This window comes from Bos javanicus, chromosome X (genome assembly GCF_032452875.1).
Source record: "Bos javanicus breed banteng chromosome X, ARS-OSU_banteng_1.0, whole genome shotgun sequence".
Classification (NCBI taxonomy): Eukaryota; Metazoa; Chordata; class Mammalia; order Artiodactyla; family Bovidae; genus Bos; species Bos javanicus.
The window spans coordinates 41611309-41636801 of record NC_083897.1 but is presented as its reverse complement, the minus strand read 5'-3'; the positions used below and the strand labels follow the sequence as shown (position 1 = coordinate 41636801).

Genomic DNA, 25493 nt, shown 5'->3' with positions numbered 1-25493 from the left:
ATAGAGATACAGATGTGGGTATAGAATAGATATATACATATATGCCCTTATATGTATGCACACATACGCACACACAGTGCTTTGAACAGAGTAAGCACAGTATTAATGAGTTAATTTTACTGTGCTTATTTTGGTATAGAAATATGCTGGGGAAAATGACCAATTGCTCACAGCTTTCCCTTTCTTATCCTCTGCTTTTGAGGCAGGAGAGAAGTAGGCAGGGCACAACCATGAAAAGAATGACACAACTGTTGAGAAAAACAGGATGCCACAAAAACTGTATAGAACCTACTAGGTCCAAGATGGCAGAATATTTTACTTCCAGAGGACCTCGAGCCTCATTGTATGCTCATTGTAATGCATTAGCATATGCTAAATGACATACCCACTGGCACCATGATAGCTTGGAGGCCAACAGTGAAAGACCCAAAAGTTGGTGGTGTCCCAATTCTTGGAAGTCTCTGCCCCTTCCCAGAAATAGCTGGAATAATCCACTTGTTAGCCTATGAAATTATCTAGCCCATAAAAACTAGCAACCTGTATTCCCCAGGGCCCTCTCACATTCTGAGACAGAACAAATTCTGCCTATGGAGTGTGCGTCTGCCTGAATAAATTGGCTTCTATTCTACTTGGACTCTCTCTTAGATCCTTGACTGTGCAAAGTCAAAGACCTTCCCTTGGGGGCCCATCCCAGGGACTTCCCTGAGACCTGGAATATGACCATTCTCTTGCTACCTCCTTCTCTTACAAGACTTTGTCTTGACTAAACTTTAGTCAAGCATCTCTCTTTCTTCCAAGTTCCAGAGCTCTGCTTGCTCACAAGCAATGAGCAAGCACTAAAACTGTGGAACACGTCCCCTTTATAAGGGTCTCCTGGGAATCAGCTGACCAAAGCAAGACACTTTTTCTGGTGGATCCCACTGGTCACTTATCATGCTTGTCCAGTTTCTTCTTTAAAAATTCTGTTTATTTCTGCTTACCCTTTTTAACTTAAAAAAAATAAACTTTTTTGTTGTTGTTGTTGGATTTTAAGAACCTGCAGTTTTCTGAGATCAGATCCTTCTCTCTGTTCTGAATAGAATCTCTCCCTAAGCCCAGATTTGCTTTGATTTGACCAAAAAAAAAAAAAAAAATCCTTCACTAAAACCATTTCCATTGCTCCTTATATTGAGATTATATTAATGTTTTAATATTCACAATTAAAATGTTTTAAGTTAAAATTTCAGGAGCCAGGTATTTTATGAATTTGCCCCAGACATTGTATACAAAGGCCTAATTTTTAAAAAATAAAATATTTTTCTATTTATAGAATAACTACACTAGATAAAATTTGCCATTCTGTTCTTCAAAATTCCAACTTATGACTGAGCAAGCAGTTCCATTTCTAAATTTATCAGATGACTGAGAATGTTAGAACATCTAAAGTCTTTAGAGCTTCTCTCTTTTACTTTATATAGCTAGTAATATTTCATTACCGTTGCTTCCCTCCTTTTAATTGTAGAACTCTTCTATGACCTTTTGACTTCTGGGAGGAGTTAATTTTCAAAAAGTCATCATTCCAAGGTCACAGTGATAAGATAATTCAGAAAGGCATTTGGAAATTCAGAAAGTGAAAATTTTCTAATGCTGATATTTTAGTTTATTTTAGTTTAGTCTCAAACACTAATGAAAATAGATTTTTACATTCTACTCAGGCACCATTTTCTGGTAATTTTCACACTTTATAAAGCCATCGAGGGCTAACAGAGTACCTTGAGCATAGTCTAGACCATCCTTTGGTAAGTTCTTTTTCAAAAACAAAATCTAGTCTCCCAAATTACAGGAGGATATTACCAAAAAAAAAAAAAAATCTTACAACAAAAATCACATTTAACTTAGCATATTGTTACGGCAATGTTTTGGTTCCTAATATGAACAGCATTTAAGGCTTATTGATTTTAATTTCCAAAATATCTTCCATCAGAAGCTTAAGGGAAACCTATTTCTTTCAACCACAAAACATGGTGAAGAAACTGAGGCATAAATTCTAAAAAATAAATGTCAGTGAATTATTTTTAGTGGTGGTGCAGTCTAATCAATGAGGTAATTAAAATTTAACAGTATGTGTGACCTAGTTTATTTTAATTTAAATTTATTTACTTTAATTAGAGCCGATTTTACAGAGTGCAGTAAGCCAGAAAAAAAAACACCAATACAGTTTACTAACGCATATATATGGAATTTAGAAAGATAGTAATGATAACCCTATATGTGATACAGCAAAAGAGACACAGATGTATAGAACAGTCTTTTGGACTCTGTTGCGGGGGGGACAATTTGGGAGGGGGGTTCAGGATTAGTTTAATTTTTAATAGTAAAAAACTTCAAATTTTTTTAGAAAGCTAGACTGTTTATATATAGGTGAGCAGAATTTAAAATTTTCACATTGAAGGAGTCAAAAACATACAACATGTAAAGTCTCTTCAAAAAAAATGCTGTTGGGAGAACTAGACAGCTCCATGTAAAAGAATCAAACTGGACTACTTTTTCACACCATATAGAAAAATAAACTCCAAATGGATTAAAGACTTAAATGTAAGACCTGAAACCATAAAACTCCTAGAAGAGAACATTGGCAGCATGCTGTTAACAATATTTGGGGGGGGGGGGGGGCTGCTTATCAGGGAAGGGAAACAAAAGCCAACATTAAGCAAATGGAACTACATCAAACTCAAAAGTTTTTGCATAGAAAAGGAAACCATCAACAAAATGAAAAGGCAACCTGTTGAATGGGAGAACATATCTGCAAATGACATAACTGATAAATGGTTAATATCTAAAATTCACAAAGAACACTTACAACTCAACACAAGAAGACAACTTGATTAAAATGGGCAGAGGAACAGAATAGACATTTTTTTCAAAGACATACAAATGGTCAACAGATGCCTGAGAAGATGCTCAACATCACTAATCATCAGGGAACTTCAAATCACACCTGTCAGAATGACTATCATTAACAGAAAACAAATAACAAATGTTGGTGAGGATGTATGGAAAAGGGAACCCTTTTGTGTACTGTCGGTGGGAATGTAATCGGTATAGATAACTGTGGAAAACATGAAGTTTGCTCAAAAAAAAAAAAAAATAGAACTTCCATATGATACAGCACAAAAACACTAAATCAGAAGGATATATTATACACTCCAACTCTCATTGAAGCATTGTTCACAATAACCAAGATATGAAAGACACCTAAGTATTCATCAGTAGATGAATGGATAAAGAAAATGTGGTATGTATGTACATCATGAGAAATGCTGGACTGGAAGAAACAAAAGCGGGAATCAAGATTGCTGGGAGAAATATCAATAACCTCAGATATGCAGATGACACCACCCTTATGGCAGAAAGTGAAGAGGAACTAAAAAGCCTCTTGATGAAAGTGAAAGTGGAGAGTGAAAAAGTTGGCTTAAAGCTCAGCATTCAGAAAATGAAGATCATGGCATCCGGTCCCATCACTTCATGGCAAATAGATGGGGAAACAGTGTCAGACTTTATTTGTGGGGGCTCCAAAATCACTGCAGATGGTGATTGCAGCCATGAAATTAAAAGATGCTTACTCCTTGGAAGGAAAGTTATGACCAACCTAGATAGCATATTCAAAAGCAGAGGCATTACTTTGCCAACAAATGTTCGTCTAGTCAAGGCTATGGTTTTTCCTGTGGTCATGTATGGATGTGAGAGTTGGGCTGTGAAGAAGACTGATCGCCAAAGAATTGATGCTTTTGAACTGTGGTGTTGGAGAAGACTCTTGAGAGTCCCTTGGACTGCAAGGAGATCCAACCAATCCATTCTAAAGGAGATCAACCCTGGGATTTCTTTGGAAGGAATGATGCTAAAGCTGAAACTCCAGTACTTTGGCCACCTCATGCGAAGAGTTGACTCATTAGAAAAGACTCTGATGCTGGGAGGGATTGGAGGCAGGAGGAGAAGGGGACGGCGGAGGATGAGATGGCTGGATGGCATCACTGACTCGATGGACGTGAGTCTGAGTGAACTCCTGGAATTGGTGATGGACAGGGAGGCCTGGCATGCTGTGATTCATGGGGTCGCAAAGAGTCGGACACGACTGAGCAACTGATCTGATCTGATCTGATCTGATGTATATATGTAATAGAGCATTATTCAACCATTAAAACTCATGTCATTTGTGACAACATGGATGAATCTAGAAAGTATTTTGCTAAGTTAAATAAATGAGACAAAGACAGCAACTGTAGTTTCTCATATCCAGTATCTACAAACCAAAAGAAAACAAAAACAGACTCAGAGCTACAGAGAACAAAAAAGTGGTTGACAGAGGGGAGGTCAGTGAATGAAAAAGGTAAAAAGGATCAGGAGATAGAAACCTCCAGTTTTAAAACAGGTAAATCATGTGGATGTAATATACAGCATAAAAGATATAGTTAATAATATTGTGATAACTTATATGGTTGTATATGGTTACTGGAGTTATCATGGTGGTGATCATTTCATAATGTATCAAAATGTCAAATCACAATAAAGTATATCTGCAACAAACATAATATTGTACATCAACTACATTTCAATTAGAAAAAAAATTTTACATTGAAATATGACATTTTAAAGCCCAATTTCTCAGAGAACATCAAACTACTGATTGACCATGTTTATAGTATTTTTCTCTGTGACCTTATCCAAGATCATCATGCTTCATATTTACTAACTTTTGCTGTCACTGTTAATTGTGAACTGACACCAAAATGGTCCCTTCTATTGCTAAAATTTATCATGAAATAACTGTATTACCAGAACATTCACAAAGTGATGCTGTCATCAGGATGATGTTTTGCCACATTGGGAAAAGAAAGTGTTGGTGAAAAATAAAATAAAATTAGCCTTGAAAATTGCCTCCAGGACTGTGTAAATAATACAAAATGTAGAGACAGTTCAGTTTGAAGCTCTTTTAAGGCAGAACTACAACATATGTCATCTTAAATACTTACAGTTTTAACTGCACTTAGTAGCTACTGTAGCTTCAGAAATTTAAGAAAAGATAGTGCAACAAATTTTGAAGTCAATTTTCTTTGAAATTAGCATCTTACCTTTATTGTCCTTTTCCCCTTGGATTTCTGCTGATTTAGGATAAAATGTAGGCAAAGGAAGCAAAGGAAAACAAAACAAAAACAAAAAATCAGTTTCAATTTGTTATTGCAAGTACATTAAAAAAATGTCAATATTCTCAGTGCAATAATACACAATTTTGGTCTTCTAGTGAAACTATTTTTATTTGTTGCATTCTTCAGTGGTTTCAGGAAAAGTGAATAACAACATTGTAATTATCATGCAACAACATGTAGAAGAATATGAAGCCTTCGATTGGCATCAAAAATTGTTATATGCTTAGCTCACATAGGTATTACCCAAGAAAAGACATCTTTCCAGTAAGATATTCTCCTATTATATCATTTATTTTCCATTCATTTTATAATGGATGAGTTTGTATATTTTTGAGATTAGTTATTTGTCAGTTGCTTCATTTGCTATTATTTTCTCCCATTCTGAAGGCTGTCTTTTCACCTTGCTTATAGTTTCCTTTGTTGTGCAGAAGCTTTTAAGTTTAATTAGGTCCCATTTGTTTAGTTTTGCTTTTATTTCCAATATTCTGGGAGGTGGGTCATAGAGGATCCTGCTGTGATGTATGTCAGAGAGTGTTTTGCCTATGTTCTCCTCTAGGAGTTTTACAGTTTCTGGTCTTATGTTTAGATCTTTAATCTATTTTGAGTTTACTTTTATGTATGGTGTTATAAAGTGTTCTAGTTTCATTCTTTTGCAAGTGGTTGACCAGTTTTCCCAGCACCACTTGTTAAAGAGATTGTCTTTAATCCATTGTATATTCTTGCCTCTTTTGTCAAAGATAAGGTGTCCATATGTATGTGGATTTTTCTCTGGGCTTTCTATTTTGTTCCATTGATCTATATTTCTGTCTTTGTGCCAGTACCATACTGTCTTGATGACTGTGGCTTTGTAGTAGAGCCTGAAGTCAGGCAGATTGATTCCTCCAGTTCCTATCTTCTTTCTCAAGATTGCTTTGGCTATTTGAGTTTTTTTTTGTATTTCCATACAAATTGTGAAATTATTTGTTCTAGCTCTGTGAAGAATACCATTGGTAGCTTGATAGGGATTGCATTGAATCTATAAATTACTTTGGGTAGTATACTCATTTTCACTATATTGATTCTTCCAATCCATGAACATGGTATATTTCTCCATCTATTAGGGTCCTCTTTGATTTCTTTCACCAGTGTTTTATAGTTTTCTATATATATTTCTTTAGTTTCTTTAGGTAGATATATTCATAAGTATTTTATTCTTTTTTAAAATTTTATTTTATTTTTAAACTTTACATAATTGTATTAGTTTTGCCAAATATCAAAATGAATCCACCACAGGTATACATGTGTTCCCCATCCTGAACCCTCCTCCCTCATCCGTCACCATTTCGTTGCAATGATGAATGGAATTGTTTCCTTAATTTCTCTTTCTATTTTCTCCTTATTAGTGTATAGGAATGCAAGGGATTTCTGTGTGCTGATTTTATATCCTGCAACTTTACTATATTCATTGTTTAGTTCCAGTAATTTTCTGGTGGAGTCTTTAGGGTTTTCTATGTAGAGGATCATGTCATCTGCAAACAGTAAAAGTTTTACTTCTTCTTTTCCAATTTGGATTCCTTTTATTTCTTTTTCTGCTCTGATTGCTGTGGCCAAAACTTCCAAAACTATGTTGAATAGTAATGGTGAAAGTGGGCACCCTTGTCTTGTTCCTGACTTTAGAGGAAATGCTTTCACTTTTTCACCATTGAGGATAATGTTTGCCGTGGGTTTGACATATATAGCTTTTATTATGTTGAGGTATGTTCCTTCTATTCCTGAAGGCTTTCTCTGCATCTATTGAGATAATCATATGGTTTTTATTTTTCAATCTGTTAATGTGGTGTATTACATTGATTGATTTGCACATATTGAAGAACCCAATCAAAAAATGGGCCAAAGAACTAAATAGACATTTCTCAAAAGAAGACATACAGATGGCTAACAAACACATGAAAAGATGCTCAACATCACTCATTATCAGAGAAATACAAATCAAAACCACTATGAGGTACCATTTCACGCCAGTCAGAATGGCTGCAATCCAAAATTCTACAAGCATTAAATGCTGGAGAGGGTGTGGAGAAAAGGGAACCCTCTTAGACTGTTGGTGGGAATGCAAACTAGTACAGCCACTATGGAGAACAGCATGGAGATTCCTTCAAAAACTGGAAATAGAACTGCCTTATGATCCAGCAATCCCACTGCTGGGCATACACACTGAGGAAACCAGAAGGAAAGAGACACGTGTACCCCAATGTTCATCGCAGCACTGTTTATAATAGCCAGGACATGGAAGCAACCTAGATGTCCATCAGCAGATGAATGGATAAGAATGCAGTGGTACATGTACACAATGGAGTATTACTCAGCCATTAAAAAGAATACATTTGAATCAGTTCTAATGAGGTGGATGAAACTGGAGCCTCTTATACAGAGTGAAGTAAGCCAGAAAGAAAAACACCAATACAGTATACTAACGCATATATATGGAATTTAGAAAGATGATAACAATAACCCTGTGTACGAGACAACAAAAGAGACACTGATGTATAGAACAGTCTTATGGACTCTGTGGGAGAGGGAGAGGGTAGGATGATTTGGGAGAATGGCATTGAAACATGTATAATATCATATATGAAATGAGTCGCCTGTCCAGGTTCGGTGCATGATACTGGATGCTTTGGGTTGGTACACTGGGACGGCCCAGAGGGATGGTATGGGGAGGGAGGAAGGAGGAGAGTTCAGGATGGGGAACACATGTATACCTGTGGCGGATTCATTTTGATATATGGCAAAACCAATACAATATTGTAAAGTTAAAATTAAAAAAAATAAAATGGATGAGTTTTTATCTCGAGCATAAACACATTTCTTAAAAAAAAAATCTAAGCTGGTTGGAGATTCATGATTTAGGAGTAAACATAAATATATATACAGTTTTGGATACTATCCTTAAATACCTAATATTGACTTTTGTGGGTCTTAGGAACTCCTTAATTCAATTCTATTCAACTAAATTCTTTCTGCAGCCATCCTGGTCAAATCATTCTTTTTGCTTCTATTTAAGACTTCTTTTTTTCATCCCTTTCAACCTCAGGAAATGGGCAGTAAACTGATTTTGAAGGCTCTGTAAGCATTTAGGCCATTTATCTCTTGAATTCATTCTCCTTTGTATGGGATGAATACATCACGTGATAAAGTATCATGTATCTAACATTTCTAGCTAATTATGGTCCCCAAAGTCTTTTCTCCTAATATTTTATCACACTTTCCTATAATAGTTACAGTTGTGTAAAAGTTTCTTTGAGCATCACAGAGAATTGGGGAGGAGATAGGGCTGAATTTGAAATAAGGGTATGTACAAAAAGTGATACAATAAATATAGTAAGAGAATGAATGCTGTTGTACAGTGCTTTGATATGATTTCTTATTTACTTGTTCATGACAAAGATTAAGTTGTTTTGATCTAAGAACAAAGCTTTTAAAAGTAATATTGTTTTGATAAGAGAATTGAAGTTGTTATGTCAAGATGTTATCATCAACATTTGCAACTGCTGATAAATACTCAGTAGTAGTTCAGATACTAAGGGGCACTCCTGGAGTCTTATCAATTAAGAACAGATGAAGATGCAACTATGGCAAGGAGATATTAAGAGTACAAATATCCAGAGTCTATGAGAACCATCTGAGAGTGTTCAGTCCAGACAAGATGACTCTTGCTGATCTAAATAGCTCTCTGACTTTGGAGTATTAACTCCTGCCTAGGAAGGTGGATCTCTGCTTAGCAGTGGTGAAAATCAGGCGGTGGCCTGGAAGAAGGAGATTATCATGCTGGCCAGCATTAATGCCTTCATTTTCTAGTGATATGTTCTAGTAACAAGGGGCTTTCATCTTTGCACTAACAACTGAATATCAGTTCTCAGTTGGCTAAGCTCTCTCTCCCAAAAGCCATCTCATAGAAATGTTAAGGAACTATTGAAGGAAACCCACTGCTTTCGCCAGTTGCAATGATAACCTCTTGCCTGAGTTGTCTTGAAACAGGAGGTTTCACTCCTGTTTCATGTGATGCTGCCACTGAAAACTAACTGGGAGAATTCGGGAGGGGTCAAAGAAAGGGGGAGAAGATGATATGTCCTGTCAATCTCCCAGAAACCCTCACACTGGAAACCATCTTGGCTGAAAGATGTAAACATCACCAGGGAGGACCCTGAGTCAGATCAAATATAAGCCAAGAGAGATGATTGATCAGCAACAACCCAGAAGCTAAGCACATTATCATAAAACCTGAGACTGCACACCATGTGGCAGAGTAGTCCTTCTGGTTTCTCTTACCCTCCTGCCCTCCACCCAAGAGCCCATTTACAATAAAGTCTTTTGCTTTGTCAGTACATGTGTCTCCTTGGACATTTCATTTCCAAATGTTAGACAGGAGTCTACTCTCAGGCTCTGGAAGGGAGCCCCTTCCTGCAATAGAAAGGTACACCTCAGATAAATTTGGACCTTATCCCTTTGTCTGGAAAAATAGTATAATTAACCTATCATTGGTTTTGAGTATGTTATTTCTTTATTGGCTTATTAAGGGATATTATCTGTATGCTATTTGCTTGTGAAATCATAATTCCCAGAGTAGACCTGTGTTAAATAAAATATTAGCAAATATAATCTCATTCTCTGAGCATAATTTGCCTTGAAACAAAACAAAGGCTCTATATTTTGTTATCCAATGACGTATTCTCAGACCAAAAAGGGTATATCTATATATATTTTTTTCCTGTCATTTTAATATAACTTAAGTTTGCAAAATTGATATTTGACCCAGATATCCTGACATGGGCACAGTTCTATTACATAAGGAAATCAAAGTATGCTTGTTTTTCCTTTCCACTTTGGACAGTTATTTTTAGCCTTAAATATTCATATTGTTCTTATGTGTTGATCAAACTCAGCCATCAATGGCTCTGTGTTAGAATTTCATTTGTCTTTGAAGGCATAGCCTGAACATAATGCTTTGAATAATCTCTTTGAAGAAAAAGTCCTTGGATTTTAATGTATTTAAACAATTGGTATTTATATCTCCCTTTATTATGAGTGATAATTCTTAAATAACAGGTTAAAAATGTCAACTTTCCTACAGAGAAAATACCATGTACAAAAAACACTCAAAAGTTTATCCATATCTAAGAATATGACATTCATGTCAATGTATGGCAAAACCACTACAATATTGCAAAGTAATTAGCCTCCAATTAAAATAAATAGATTTAAAAAATAAAAATACAATTCTTTATTTTATAGAATAACAATAGATCTTTCTATATTTGCTCCATTAGAATTTACTTTCAAGAACACAGTAGATATTAGTTAGATGTTTTACCACTTATTACTGAGCATGTCAAAATCCTTAGCAAGACAAGTGAAAATATGAAAACATTAGTTATATCTATCTTGGTAAATCAGTGAATTATTGAAAAATTAATGATAATATTTAAGGCTAGTCAAATATTGAGGAGAACACTTCTTTATCACTGCAGTGAAAAAAAGACAACTCCAGAATATGTGTTTATTTCATTAAATTATACATTTTAATTAAAAACAATAGCCTATGCTGTGCTACTTTTGCCCTTGTTTGAGAATTTCTACTGAGAAAAGCTCAAAATAGATCAAGTGGTAAATATTAAAATGATAGTTTTTGCATTTTTCTTACCACATAGACATAACACAATCTGTCACTATAAGTGGGCCATTCTCATGACAACTAGACAAGCATTAGAAATAAAATAAAACACAGAAATACATTGGCAGGAATGTGAGTAGATTGTCAAATTGATACCAGATTTGATGATAGAAACATTTTTAAAAAATCAATTCTGGAAGGGAAAACACATGCTAAAAAGCAACTTATATTTTAATGAGGACATGGATTTTTAATCATTTTATGTTTTTTAAAATAACCCCAAGACTGATCTATACATCAGTGTCTCTTTTGCTGTCTCGTACACAGGGTTATTGTTTCCATCTTTCTAAATTCCATATATATGCGTTAGTATACTGTATTGGTGTTTTTCTTTCTGGCTTACTTCACTCTGTATAATAGGTTCCAGTGGACTCTGTGGGAGAGGGAGAGGGTGAGGAGATTTGGGAAAATAGCATTGAAACATGTATAATATCATGTATGAAACGAGTCGCCAGTCCAGGTTCGACGCACGGTACTGGATGCTTGGGGCTGGTGCACTGGGACGACCCAGAGGGAGGGAAGGGGAGGGAGGAGGGTGGAGGGTTCAGGATGGGAACGCGGGTATACCTGTGGCGGATTCATTTCGATATTTGGCAAAACTAATACAATATTGTAGAGTTTAAAAATAAAATAAAATTTTAAAAAATAAAATAAAATAAAATAACCCCAAGAGATGAGTATTGAATCAACAAAATCACTGTCCAAACTAAATTATATATAGTGAAGGAGGGAGAAAAGTTCACCAGTCTGAACTTTATAAGCTCAGAAATTTCTATAATACACTAATCAAGTAGTTTTCACACATTCTTATCAACCTCTAGGTGTAAATAAATTCTCTTGCTACCAATAAATAAACATTTCTCCTGTTTTATCTAATTTTCAAGATTGATAGAGCTGATTGACTCATTAAAAAGAGGAGCAAGATATAGAGCATAAGAGAAGCAAGTTTGTTAATATCAATGAAATGATCCAACTAGGAGATCAACCTCAAATTTTAGTTAGCTCTCTTCTGTATCACACAGAATTAGCATAGTAGAATATGGTGGCAAATAAGTCATCACAGTGAAGAGTTATTCAAGTATACACTGAGGCTGTAACTGTATTGGTATAATTGAAAGAAATGATAATATTTCTTTGATCAAATGATTTTGGTGTTCCTCAATATCTATGTGGTTCTGTATTTTAGCTTTGTCTGTTTTCAATCTGTGCATTCAGAACAAACACAGCAAGAACAAAGTATGAGGTCAATACAAGAAGTTCTCTCTAACCCAAAAGAATATGGCCTCCCTGCAGGTTCTCTGAGAAATCCTAATTCCTTCTTTTACTCATCTCCAGGTTTATCACTTCTCTTCCTTTGCTTAAATGCGTACATTACAGTTGTTACCTTCATTCTGCCTTCATGTATTGCTGTTGCTTGCAGAGTATATGTCCTCTTGAGTATAACTGTTAAGAATTTATTTTTTACTATTTTTTAAATATATTTATTTATTAATTGAAGAATAATTACTTTACAGAGTTTGTTTTCTGTCAAACCTCAACATGAATCAGCCATAGGTATATGTATATCCCCTCCCTCTTGAACCTCCCTCCCATCTCCCTCCCCATCCCACTACTCTAGGTTGATAGAGAGCCCCTGTTTGAGTTCCCTGAGACATACAGCAAATTCCCATTGGCTATCTATTTTATAAATGGTAATGTAAATTTCTATGTTACTGTCTCCATACATCTCACCCCTTCCTCCCCTCTCTCCATGTCCATAATCAATAAGGCTAATGATAGATGAAGTGTTAGTCACTCAGTCTTGTCTGGCTCTTTGCAACCCCATTGACTGTAGCCTACCAGGCTCTTCTGTCCATGGGATTCTCCAGGCAAAAATACTGGAGTGGGCAGCCACTTCCTTCTCCAAGGGATCTTCCTGACCCAGGGATTAAACTTGGGTCTCCCGCATTGCAGGCAGATACTTTACCATCTGAGCCACCAGAGAAGCCCCAGTGATAGGCATAAGAACTAAAGTCATAAGCCAGGGGCACCACATCTCTGAACACAGGTAACAGAAAGAGGAAGAAATATGTTAGAGAACAAAGACATCAGAGCTTATCCTTAATTACTACCCTGCCTCCTAATTAGGAAAGAAATAGAACATCATGTGTATAGAAACAATGCATTTAATAAGAATAGATAGAAGGATGGTAACAATAACCCTGTGTACGAGACAGCAAAAGAGACACTGATGTATAGAACAGTCTTATGGACTCTATGGGAGAGGGAGAGGGTGGGAAGATTTGGGAGAATGACATTGAAACATGTAAAATATCATGTATGAAACGAGATGCCAGTCCAGGTTCGATGCTGAATGCTTGGGGCTAGTGCACTGGGACGACCCAGAGGGATGGTATGGGAGGGAGGAGGGAGGAGGGTTCAGATGGGGAACACATGTATACCTGTGGCGGATTCATTTTGATATTTGGCAAAACTAATACAATTATGTAAAGTTTAAAAATAAAATAAAATTAAAAAAAAGAATAGATAGATTTTAAAAGCTTATTACAATGATCACTCAATAAAGTATCGACCATCATTAATTTTTTTAACTGAATTATTATTATTGTCAGTTTACAATGTTGTGTTAGTTTCTGGTGTACAGCAAAGTGATTCAGTCATGCATACATATATATCTATTCTTGTCTTACTCTACCCTTATAGGTTATTACAAATATTGAGTATAGTTCCCTGTGTTATACAGTAGGTTATCTATTTTACATATAGTAGTCTGTATATGATAATCCAAAATTCTTAATTTGTCTCTCCCCTTTTTCCCCTTTGGTAACTGTACATTTGCTTTATATGTCTATGTGTCTATTTCTGTTTTGTATATAAATTCATGGGCTTCCCTGGTGGTTCAGTTGGTAAGGAATCTTCCTGCAATGCAGAAGACCCAGGTTCAGTCCATGGGTCAGGAAGATCCCCTGGAGAAGGAAATAGCAACTCACTCCAATATTCTTCCCTGGGAACTCTCATGGACAGAGGAGCCTGATGGGCTATAGTCCATGGGGTCACAAGAGTCAGACATGACTTAGGGACTAAACAACCACCACCATATAAGTACATTTGTATCATTTTTTTTTTTTAGATTCTATATATAAGAAATATTGTATGATATTTGTCTTTCTCTCCCTGGCTTACATCACTTGGTATGATAATCTCTATGTACATCCAACTGTGACTCTGTTTTTGTCAGTTGGATCAGGTGCAATAGCAAATTGAGATGTTCACTGTGGTCAAAAATAACAAAAAGCACTTCTGATGACACGAGCAGGGCTGTAAGGGTAACTTTTCTGAATTGCATAGTCAAAATGAAACATTTATGACTGTATACACAGAATACACATAAAATAAATATTTGTCTAACAAATGGCCAAAACTGGGTGAGAAGTTTAAAAAAAGAAATCTTTAAGGTGCATGTGTGTTTATAGTGTAACAAATTAGAAGCCTAAGGAATCAGGTCTAATATTAATACTATAGAAGGTAAGCTTACCACTCCCCCTAATATACACTTTAAAAATATCAGAATGTGGAGTATAATTTTTACTTGGTTTAAATTTCCATGTAACTACCATGGCCTGGTTTAATTTTTTTTTTTTTTTGGAGGCTGGTACACATGACATTGTATTTCAGAAATTTATTCAATTATCAACTTAGAGTGTTGTTGGCTTCAGGGGAAAGATACTGGTGAATCTAATAAAAATAATAAACTTAAATGTATTAAACATGTTTACTATTTTCTTTCTAAAATATAAATCACCATTTCAAAAGAATACATTTATGAGAATGTATCTAGGTATTTTTATTGCCTTATTCTCTTTTTTTATAAATTTGAGAATTGACATAAAAGTTGTATACATAGTGTCAACTCATCAGTAAAGAGATTATGAAATTTGAAATCAGAAGATCATTGGGTTTCAGTCTTAAGTTCACAAGTAGCTATATGAACTTATCCAAGCAAAACTTTAGAAGGCTGTATCTTCCTCCTACACTAAAACCAGGGCATTAGCTACATTTAATGATGATCATGATGGGCTTCTCTGATGGTTCAGATGGTAAAGAATCTGCTTGCAGTGTGGGAGATCCAGGTTTGATCCCTGTGTCAGGATGATCCCCTGCAAAAGGAAATAGCAACCCACTCCAGTATTCTTTCTTGGAGAATTCCATGGACAGAGGAGCTTGGAGGGCTATAGTCCAAGGAGCCGCAAAGAGTTGGACACAACTCAGAGGCTACACTCAATGATGATGGTGGTAATGATTGTGACAATGACAGGAATAATATCACTATAACTTTCACTGCCACTGGTATCATCACCTTTCATTTACTGAGTGTGAAGCATTTCACTAAATGCTTTACAAGTATCATCTCACTGAACTGACATAGTGACACTTTGATGTGAGAAAATTATTAATCCCATTTTACAAAGAGGAATATGTGAATCAAAGAGGTGAAAGAACTTATTTAGTCACTCTACTTGTAAGGTATAGAAGTTTTCAACTCAGCTCTTCTGGATTCTAAAGTTTTGGAATGTAAGCTCCATGGCAGCACAAATTTTGTCATTTTGAGTTTTGAAATTCTGCTATATTCTTAATGCCTAAAAGAGTGCCTGGTACTAAGGAGACCTGCAATAAATATCTATAAATTGAATTAAATAACAAGATATTCCTCCATTTTTTAATTGCATAGATAATTAGAGCTGTGGCATAATTGACTATGACTCTTATTGGAAAGTACAAATTTTATAGCTTCAGTGATTGGATTCAACTGTTGCCTAGGTCACTTATTACCTATGTGACCCCAGGCATGCTTCTTCTTGTAATTTGGCTTAGTTTAATCATCTATAGAATAGAGAAATATGAGTTCCTACTTTACAGTATTTGTTACAAGGGTTAAAGTAAACTAGGAGCATTGAACAGTAGTTGTCAGTTTTAGTAGTATATATATGTATTAGTTATTGCTGGTGATTCATATTAACACATTTATTGATATATAACATATAATGTAGAATTCATCCATTTAAAGGATAAATTCAGTGTTCTTTTGTATATTCATAGGTATCTGCAACCATTATTATAGTCAGTTTTAGAGTATTTTGTCACCTCAAAAAAAACCCCACACCCTTTAACTGTCACCCCCAACCTTTCATTTCTCACAAGTTTAAGCAACCTCTAACCTACTTTCTTTTTATATTTCTCTGTTCTGGACTTATGAGTAAAATCACTTAATATGCAGCCTTTTGTGGCTGGTTTCTCTCATTTATCATAATGATTTAAAGATTTAGCTATGTTGCATCATGTTTCAGTAAGCCATTCATTTTTTATGTCCAAGTAATATTTCACTGTACAAATATACCATATTTTGTTTAAACACTCGTCAATTAATGGGAATTTGGGTTACTTACACCTTTTGGGTATAATGAATAATGTTACTTGTAAACACATACAGAGGTTTTTGCTTGGACATGTGTTTTCATTTCTCTTGGTTATACTTGTATACCTAGGAGTGAAATGGCTGAAAACTCGATGCTAAAACATTTGAGGAAATGCTAGACAGTTTTTCAAAACAGCTGCACTGTTTTACACTCCCATCAGTAGTGTACAAATGTTCCAATTTCTCCAAACCTTTCCCAACAATATAATTTTATTTTTAACTTATTAACTTTAGAATTAAAGACCCATGAAAATATAATATAATTAAATATTAGAATTAAGTATTAGAAAATTTATAATTAAATACCTGTCTAAATATTTTTTAAACTATATGCTGGAGTTCAAAATTATTTTAATTAGGTCTGTAAAACTATGGTACATGAACTATTCTACTATTAATATATGAACTTAACGTGGTATTCCTTGTTACTAAGATATCAGTGAATAGATTGCCAAACTCATCCATTCAAAGTGTTGAAAAGTTACCTGTGTCTTGATATAGGTCTACCTTTGTGGTTCAGACAGTAAAGAATCTACCTGCAATGCAGGAGATCTGGGTTTGATCCCTGGATCAGGAAGAACCCCTGGAGAGGGGAATGACTACCCCCTCCAGTAGTCCAGATATGAATTTACACATAATTTGAAATACGTTAAGGAAATTCTCTCTGAATGAAACTTTTTAAAATGGTTGCCAAATTATTATTTATTCAAGTCCACCTACCATATAGTGTGTGTGTGCATGCTCAGTCATGTCTGACTTTTTGCAAACCCATGGACTATAGCCTGCCAGGTTCCTCTGTCCATGGGATTTTCCAGGTAAGAATACTGGAGTGGGTTGCCATTTCCTCCTCTAGGGGATATTCCTGACCCAGGGATCAAACACGCATCTCCTTTGTCTCCTGCATTCCAAGGATTCTTTACCCCTTGAGACATCAGGGGAGCCCAAGGAACAATGACATTGCATTTGCTGAATATGGGGGAAAGGGATTGAGAGTACTTGATTAAATCCAGTTGAAATGATTTTTCATGGGTTCTGAATCTTGGAACATGCAGAGATTATATGCAGTACCAGAATGAGAGCCAAACTAAAGGGGAAAAAACAAAAAACAAAAAACAGTGCTTTATTCAGAATTGATACTAGAATTGATCTAACAATGCTAAACAAGAGTAAAATATTCTCAAAATGACCTAGAAGCAGAATATTATGGATGATACAAATCTATAGTTTCTTATCGAAGACAGGGTTGGGCTAGAATACTATTGCACTTGCTTTCACATCTTTCTGGCTTATTCAAAACCCTACTCTTACCCTGAAATATTCTTGTACTGTGACAGTAACAAAAGCAATGCGACAAACACATCTGCTTTCTGAAAATATTGCACGTCAGTTGAAACAATGTATCATTTTTGTTTGAATTTTGCATAAAATACCTGTTTGCTGCTAAAAAATGTATGCCATTGTCTTTATCATCATTTTAAATTACAGATCATCTTAACATGTCCTTCTCATGAAATGTAAAAATCTGACAATGCTGCATTGTGTCTATTAAACTTATAGATGTTACAATATAAGCATCAAAGTACTAAAGTGATTATGAGAATAAACATCAGAATACAAATGATCTTTCTTTTTTTCTAGAAGGAAAACATTTTTTAAAGTGCAGTAGCTACCAGACTGCTTACCTCTGTGAAGGCTTTTTTTTTTATATATAATAGATGAAAGCATAACTAGATCTATGATAAAATAAAAAATTAAAAGCAACCTATGTGTCTGCCTTTATATCAAACTCTAAGATAAACAAAGACTACTTGAAAGTAGTGTTATTAGTTCATTAGCATTGTTTCAAGTGAAGGTTAAATGTTAATCTTATATAAATACTAGTTAAGCATGTGACTTTCTGATTGTGACTTGAAACTAAGATTCTTAATTTATCCTTTGGCTTTAAACTAGTATTACCTAGCTTAGAGAAAAATAAGTTATTACAACTGTCTGATATCAATTGTCATTTCTGGCTTATTTTCTAGATGGGAAAAATATTCCTTTTTAAGATTATCATTCAGTTTTCTTGAACTTTTAGCTGATTACTGATATATCCTCCCCTATTTCAAACTCCTCTAGCAATTCTATGCTGAATTTCTACTTTTCATGCATTTTCTGTGGAATTTCAGCTTTATTTCAAATCATTAAAAAAAAACCAGAGACTCGAATCCCTTCATTTTTCCCCCAGCTGAATGGATTGCCTTTAGGTTTGCGACATTCATTAAGCTTGTCTTAATAATGTCAATTCAAATAAGGCATAATAGTTTTAGTGGATAAAATAATGTACTCCAACAACTCATCTCCACTCCAAACTCAAAATTTGATCTTATTTGTAAAAAAAAAAATTTTGAGATGTTAGTTAGATAAGGATCTTCAGTTGAAATCATCCTGGTTTTAGAGATGCCCTAAATCCAATAACTGGTGTCCTTTTAAGAAGAAACTTGAAAGTGTTAGTTGCTCAGTCATGTCTGACTCTTTGGGACCCCGTGGACTGTAACACATCAGGCTTCTTTGTCTATGGACTTCTCCAGGCAAGAATACTGAAGAGTGTTGCCATTCCCTTCTCCAGAGGATCTGCCCAGTGCAAGGATGGAATACAGGTCTCCTGCATCGCAGGCAGATTCTTTACCAACTGAGAGGACACATATCAACAGAAAGAAGGTAGCCAAGTGATAGCAGGACAAGACTGGGGGGATGCAGCTACAAGCTAAAGAATGACAAAGATTGTCAAGTGCCCCCAGAAGCTGGAAGGAACAAGGGCCTCTCAGAGGCACTGAGGATACCTTTATTTCAGAATTTGAACCTGCAGAATCGTGAGAGTATAAATTTCTGTTGTTTTAGCCAGTTTTGGGGGGTAATTTGTTCTGGTGCAAACAAATAGTGAAGGGACTATGCTCCCATTCCAACAAAAAAAAATACACAAAGATATAAAATAGATTGTTCTATTTTCTGGTTATCAAACCAAAATGCATTGAAAGATTATTGAACACCAATCACTGTATTTTATATAATATGTAAATTTTTGGAGGACTGGTATAATCATAAGCAAGAATATCATGCAATAGACACAGAATATCCAGTTTTGAATAAATAGATACAGGTTCCAGTTTCAGATCTTTTGCTCATCTGTAAAACATTTGGCAGAACCCTCTTTGGTACTATGTACACATACTCTAAATTATAGAAAAATGAATGGAATAAGGCCCTTGCCCAAAAGGATCTCAGAGTTTAATAGGGAAGCCAGAGGTAGTAATCAATAAATACAATATTACATATTAAGTGTTACAATGGGCAGATGAATAAAATACTATCATACCATAAGAGAGCAAGTAGCTGTTTAATGCTGAGCAAGTCCTTTGAGATCTCTGAATCTGTTTAATGATCTGTAAAATGGAGATAACAATAACAATTCATAGCCTTCCTACCTCTGGAGATTATTTTGAAGATGAAATAAAATAAAATCCTCTTCCTCTGATCCCTCCATTCTTCTATATTTTTCTTTCCCAACTATTTTGAAAATCTACTATTTTAAGAGTCTTATGAATCAGACTCTCTCTTAGGTATTTAATATGCATTATTTGAATTATCCTTAAAATAGTTCATCATGATAAATGAAATTGTGCTGATATTACATATTCGGAAATCAAGGTGCGGAGATTTATACTATGTGCCCAAATTGCATAAATCAGGAAGGAAATATTCTTTTCATCTAAGCCTGTTGTTAAGTCTTAGGTATAAATACATGAAAAATAAATATTATACTACTAGAAGTTAATGTTCTATGTACCTCAATACCTAATAATAAATTAGATGATGAACAATTCCAACTAGATAAATATTATATATTCCCTATAGTACTTTATTAGCTCAGAAAGAACATTCTTATGTGTTGTTTCTATCAAGTAGTCATAGGAATTGATTTTAATGGTATTCAATTACATTTGTATTTACCTATTGGATTTCTCTAAGCTAATTTTCCCTTAAAATTTACAATTACATTTATATTAACTGTAAGAATATTCAGTGTTTTTACATATGCAAGCAACATGGCCAGCTGTATAATGTGGAGCCTCCAGTATTAGTTTATTTTATATAATGTAGGCAAACTACTATTTTGTTGCTGTTCAGTCACTAAGTCATGACAACTCTTTGCCAGCTCATGGACTGTAGCATGCCAGGTTTCCTTGTTTTTCATTATCTCCCAGACTTTGCTCAAATTCATGTCCACTGAGTCAGTGATAGTATTTAACCATCTCATCCTCTGATGGCCTCTTGTCTTTTTACCTTCAATCTTTCCCAGCATCAGGGGCTCAGTCTCTTAGTTGTGTCTGATTCTTTATGGCCTCATGGAATGTAGCCTGCCATGTTCCTCTGTCCATGTGAGTCTCCAGGAAAGAATACTGGAGTGTGTTGCCATACTCTCCTCCAGGGTATCTTCCAGACCCAGGAATCAAACCCACATCTCTTGCATTTCCTGCATTAACAGGCGGATTATTTACCACTTGTACCACTTGGGAAGACAAGACTATAATTGGCCAATTTTCCAATTTAAGCATTTTAATTCTTGTTCAGTTTCCATCTGGTGAATTCAGATGCATCATATATGTAAAGAGAGCATCTTATTTGTGGAGAAAAGACCAAGGATTCGCAATCGTGTTCCTCTTCAGGGTAAGAAGGACTATTCAGTGTGACAATGCTGGGAAAATACAGCCTAGAATGAATTCTTGCTTATTCCATCTCCTATAACTTCTTTATCCATTCATTCACCAGGCTAGTTATTAAGATACAGTGATCGCCAAGATAGAAGCAATCATCTTTTTGCTTACAGAGATTATAGTATTCATAAAGGGATAGATAAGAATATAGATAATTACAATACTTGTGATCTCAAAATAGTTTGGCAGCTTTTTACTCAATAATAGAAGTAACCTTTATAATTTCATTTCCCAGAGAATAATTTCTAATCATTTAGTTACAGCTTTGTTAGTGTTAGCAGCTCAGTCTTGTCCAACTCTTTGTGACAACAGAGTTATAATGTGAACATTAACTAATAGTACAACTGAATATTTACTGTAGCTAAACTCCAATATCTATGATGCTGCCAGATTTCTATAATATGAAAATAAAAGCACTCCTCCTGATTGATCTACGAAGTCTTGAATTATCAAGAACTTACATTAAAACTGCATAAGATGGGGTCTGAGTTTTATTTAAAAAGGCATTTCATTCCCCTAGAGGCTCATCTGCCTCAGCTGTCTTCCCAGTATTTAGCTCTTCATCAAGTAGTTAGCATTTCCCATCTGTTGTGGGTTTTAGTTCTACTGAAGTATCTAAGATATTTTAAGCTTGTACATTTTTTACTGCTTTGTGAATCTACCATATATATTTTCATATTTTTTTTTCCAATTTATCACATTGACACATTTAACCACATTGGCATTGTTATTTTGAGCGTCCAATTCCACATAAAACAGTGGATGGTTTCATTTATCTCTCTGGGTGCATTTAGTCTCAGCAGAGCTCTGTATACAGGACATTTTTATTTTTATGACTGGTTATTTATCCTTGTTTTTAGAAGAATGAGAGAGTTGTAATTATTGGGAGCTTTAACTATAGAATTTTATCAGTCAACAAATATTTATTGAGCATCTACTATGTGACAGGCATGGTACTTAGGATCATGGGTTCTGGAAGTAAACTGCTTAGCTTAAAACTCAGCTCTACCATTTATTAATTGTGTGACCTTGGGCCAGTTGCTTAACTTCTCTATTTCCTGCTTGAGCTTGTCTATCTGTACAACACCAAGAATAAAAATAGCAGCTCTATAATAGGGTGTTTGTGAGGGCTAATTGAGTTAATACAGTTGAGCATTTAGCACTATTATACAGTGAGCTCTCAACAAACACTGTATGTTATTGTTAATATCAATATCATAATCATTATTTTAACTATGCACTGGGAAACCTTGAGTACACTATAACAGAAAAGGAAAAATCTTACAATCCACTGACCAAGTCAGTTACAAAAAAATACTTAGAGATTATCAGTGAATTAAATGCTGATATATAAGAAAGTGCCTTGAGTCATAGTAAAAGACTGTGAGAAGGAAAACTTTTGCTTTGAGCTCCCAAGTGAATCACTATCTCATAAAAATGAATTATAGAAAACTGAATAATATTGATCTAGTTTGCCTGAAGCATATAATATAAAGTCCCAGTTAAAAAAAAAAATCAAACATTTTATTCAGCTAGTGACTGTGGTCCAAAAGTAAAAAGTTAAGTTTATTAAGGGCTTTAAACATTTATAAATCTCCAGAGCCACAAGATTTAATACATGGCCCTTAATGTTAAATCAAGTAGTGAAACAGAGGTTTCTATCTTGGGCTCATGGGATCAGAATCTTGGCCCAGATGATAAGCTCTTTATCATATTCATTCTAACTGTGGCTCATCTTGAAATGATTAGATCTATTGTTAGGAAGAGACCTTGTCAGCACTAAGGATGCAGTGATTAATAGAAAATTCAGTATAATTCCTTTGGATATATGTTTAAAATCTCAATTGAGACCTGGACCACATTATTAAGTGATTAAAGAAATTGTAATTGCCACCCTTTATTCACATTCAACAACTAATTAATTAATCATTGCAAGAAAAGAATAGCAGAAAGCAAAATATTTTATAACTAATATTTTACAGATAGATAGCAAAAAATTAAAATGGGCTACAGGAACAATGCTTGATATCATAAGCCAGAAAAAAAAAAAATCATCAGAAATGCTCTAACAAAATCTGGTTTAATTTCAGTGAAGGTCAAATTTACCCTTGGGACCACTCTTTTTTTTTTTCTTTGTTTCACTATTATGGCAAACTTAGCTTTGTTTTGTTTGTTTTTACTCCAATAAAAGGTAGAAAGTGACTTTCAGTCAGCCCTGCCTGATAATCTCCAAAAGCTTTATCTTAATAGCATGCTGTTTGTAGGTGAGTTAACAGTCTGACATGTTTGTTCAGCACAAAGACATGTTTCCAGGTTGTAGCATACCAATATTAAAAGATCAGGACTGTCTCAGTGTTTCCCTAAAGTTGAATGGTTGTAGGAAGACCTACAGGCATAGATTTGGATTACCATGATATTGAATGGTTTGCCTTGGAAATGAACAGAGATCATTCTGTCGTTTTTGAGATTGCATCCAAGTACTGCATTTCGGAATCTTTTGTTGACTATGATAGCTACTCCAGTTCTTCTAATGGATTCCTGCCCACAGTAGTAGATATAATGGTCATCTGAGTTAAATTCATCCATTCCAGTCCATCTTACTTCACAGATTCCTAGAATGTCGATGTTCACTCTTGCCATTTCCTGTTTGACCACTTCCAATTTGCCTTGATTCATGGACCTAACATTCTAGGTTCTTATGCAATATTGTGTCGGGAGACACATTAGGCATTACTGACAAAATGGAGGCACAGCCCCAGACCCCTCTCCTCATTCAGCAGGCACGGTCCTGGGATGAAGGAGTTAGGCCTTGAAATTCTGACTTGTCTTTTTCTCTCCTCGGCTGAGTTGACTGAAAAGGAATATTAAGGTGCTTATTGTTCTTGAGAGGAATATGAGAAGGCATAAAGCCTTCTGTGGCTGTGCTCAGAAAATAATTCATAAAGTTAATCATTGACATTTGTTCAAGGACTTTTACAGAAGAGTGTTCCAGGATGAGCACATAGGCTGTAGCTTGAGGCCATGGGAGGGATTGCTATCTGAAGCCTATTTGTGAGGAGAATGTTTATGGCAAAGGAGTTTACTGAATTTAGGGCTTAGAAATAATTAAAACAGAAGTTAAAGATTTAAGGAATGTTGTAAATTTAGCATATTTTACTATAGCTTATAGAAGTTAAGAATTTTTAGAGACACTATAGCTAGAAGCCTTTTTAAGAGATAATGAGCTCAGGATAGCATATTGAAAAGCAGAGACATTACTTTGCCAACAAAGGTCCGTCTAGTCAAGGCTATGGTTTTTCCAGTGGTCATGTATGGATGAGAGAGTTGGACTGTGAAGAAGGCTGAGAGCCGAAGAATTGATGCTTTTGAACTGTGGTGTTGGAAAAGACTCTTGAGAGTCCCTTGGACTGCAAGGAGATCCAACCAGTCCATCCTAAAGGATATCAGTCCTGGGATTTCTTTGGAAGGAGTGATGCTAAGGCAGAAACTCCAGTAGTTTGGCTACCTCATGCGAAGAGTTGACTCACTGGAAAAGACTCTGATGCTGGGAGGGATGGGGGCCGGAGGAGAAGGGGACGACAGAGGATGAGATGGCTGGATGGCATCACTGACTCGATGGATGTGAGTCTGAGTGAATTCCGGGAGTTGGTGATGGACAGGGAGGTCTGGCCTGCTGTGATTCATGGGGTAGCAAAGAGTCAGACACAACTGAGCAACTGAACTGAGCTGAACTGAACTGAGCTCAGGATGTTAGGGGCAAACAGGATTTAAGAAGATAAGTAGTAAACTGAGGAATGTAGCATGAGTTACAATGTAATCACAAGTTAACTATAGGACACATTACAGGAGGGAGATAATAGATGATAAGGCTGATTCCGAGAGAATCACTGAAGTAGGAACTCTGTTTGAAGAGCAACAATGATTTATGGAGATAATAAATCTAGGAGAGGGGGAACTGAAAATGTCAAACCTCTGACCTAATGTTTTTGTAAAAGTATAAAAGAAAATCTTAAACTTGAAATAAACAGGCAGTCCAAGAAAAATGAGAGGCTGTCTCATTACTCGCTGACACCATTCATCTCTTCAGGTTGAATCCCTGGCTGCTGGAGCTGGACCCCAGCCATATTGCTCTTTATACCACCAGGCCTTGCTTTTATCACCAGTCCCATCCAAAAATGGGTGTTATTTCTGCTTTGGCTCCTTCCCTTTATTCTTTCTGGAGTTATTTCTCCAGTGATCTCCAGTAGCATATTGGGCACCTACCGACCTGGGGAGTTCATCTTTCAGTGTCCTAACTTTCTGCTTTTACATACTGTTCATGGGGTTCTCAAGGTAAGAATACTGAAGTGGTTTGCCATTCCCTTCTCCAGTGG

At 35.4% G+C, this 25493-nt stretch overlaps 1 protein-coding gene across 3 annotated transcripts in view; it reads right to left on the bottom strand.

Moving 5' to 3' along the window:
• The window catches only part of LOC133242872 (protocadherin-11 X-linked), an 818944-nt gene that overhangs the window by 318925 nt on the left and 474526 nt on the right, over positions 1-25493 (bottom strand). For 2 of the 3 annotated variants that reach the window (XM_061409097.1, XM_061409099.1), the window contains exon 5: positions 5109-5138. In XM_061409097.1, the coding sequence (XP_061265081.1) occupies positions 5109-5138 (30 nt within the window). The remainder of the gene's footprint in view (positions 1-5108; positions 5139-25493) is intronic. The other variant, XM_061409098.1, reaches the window with a different exon arrangement.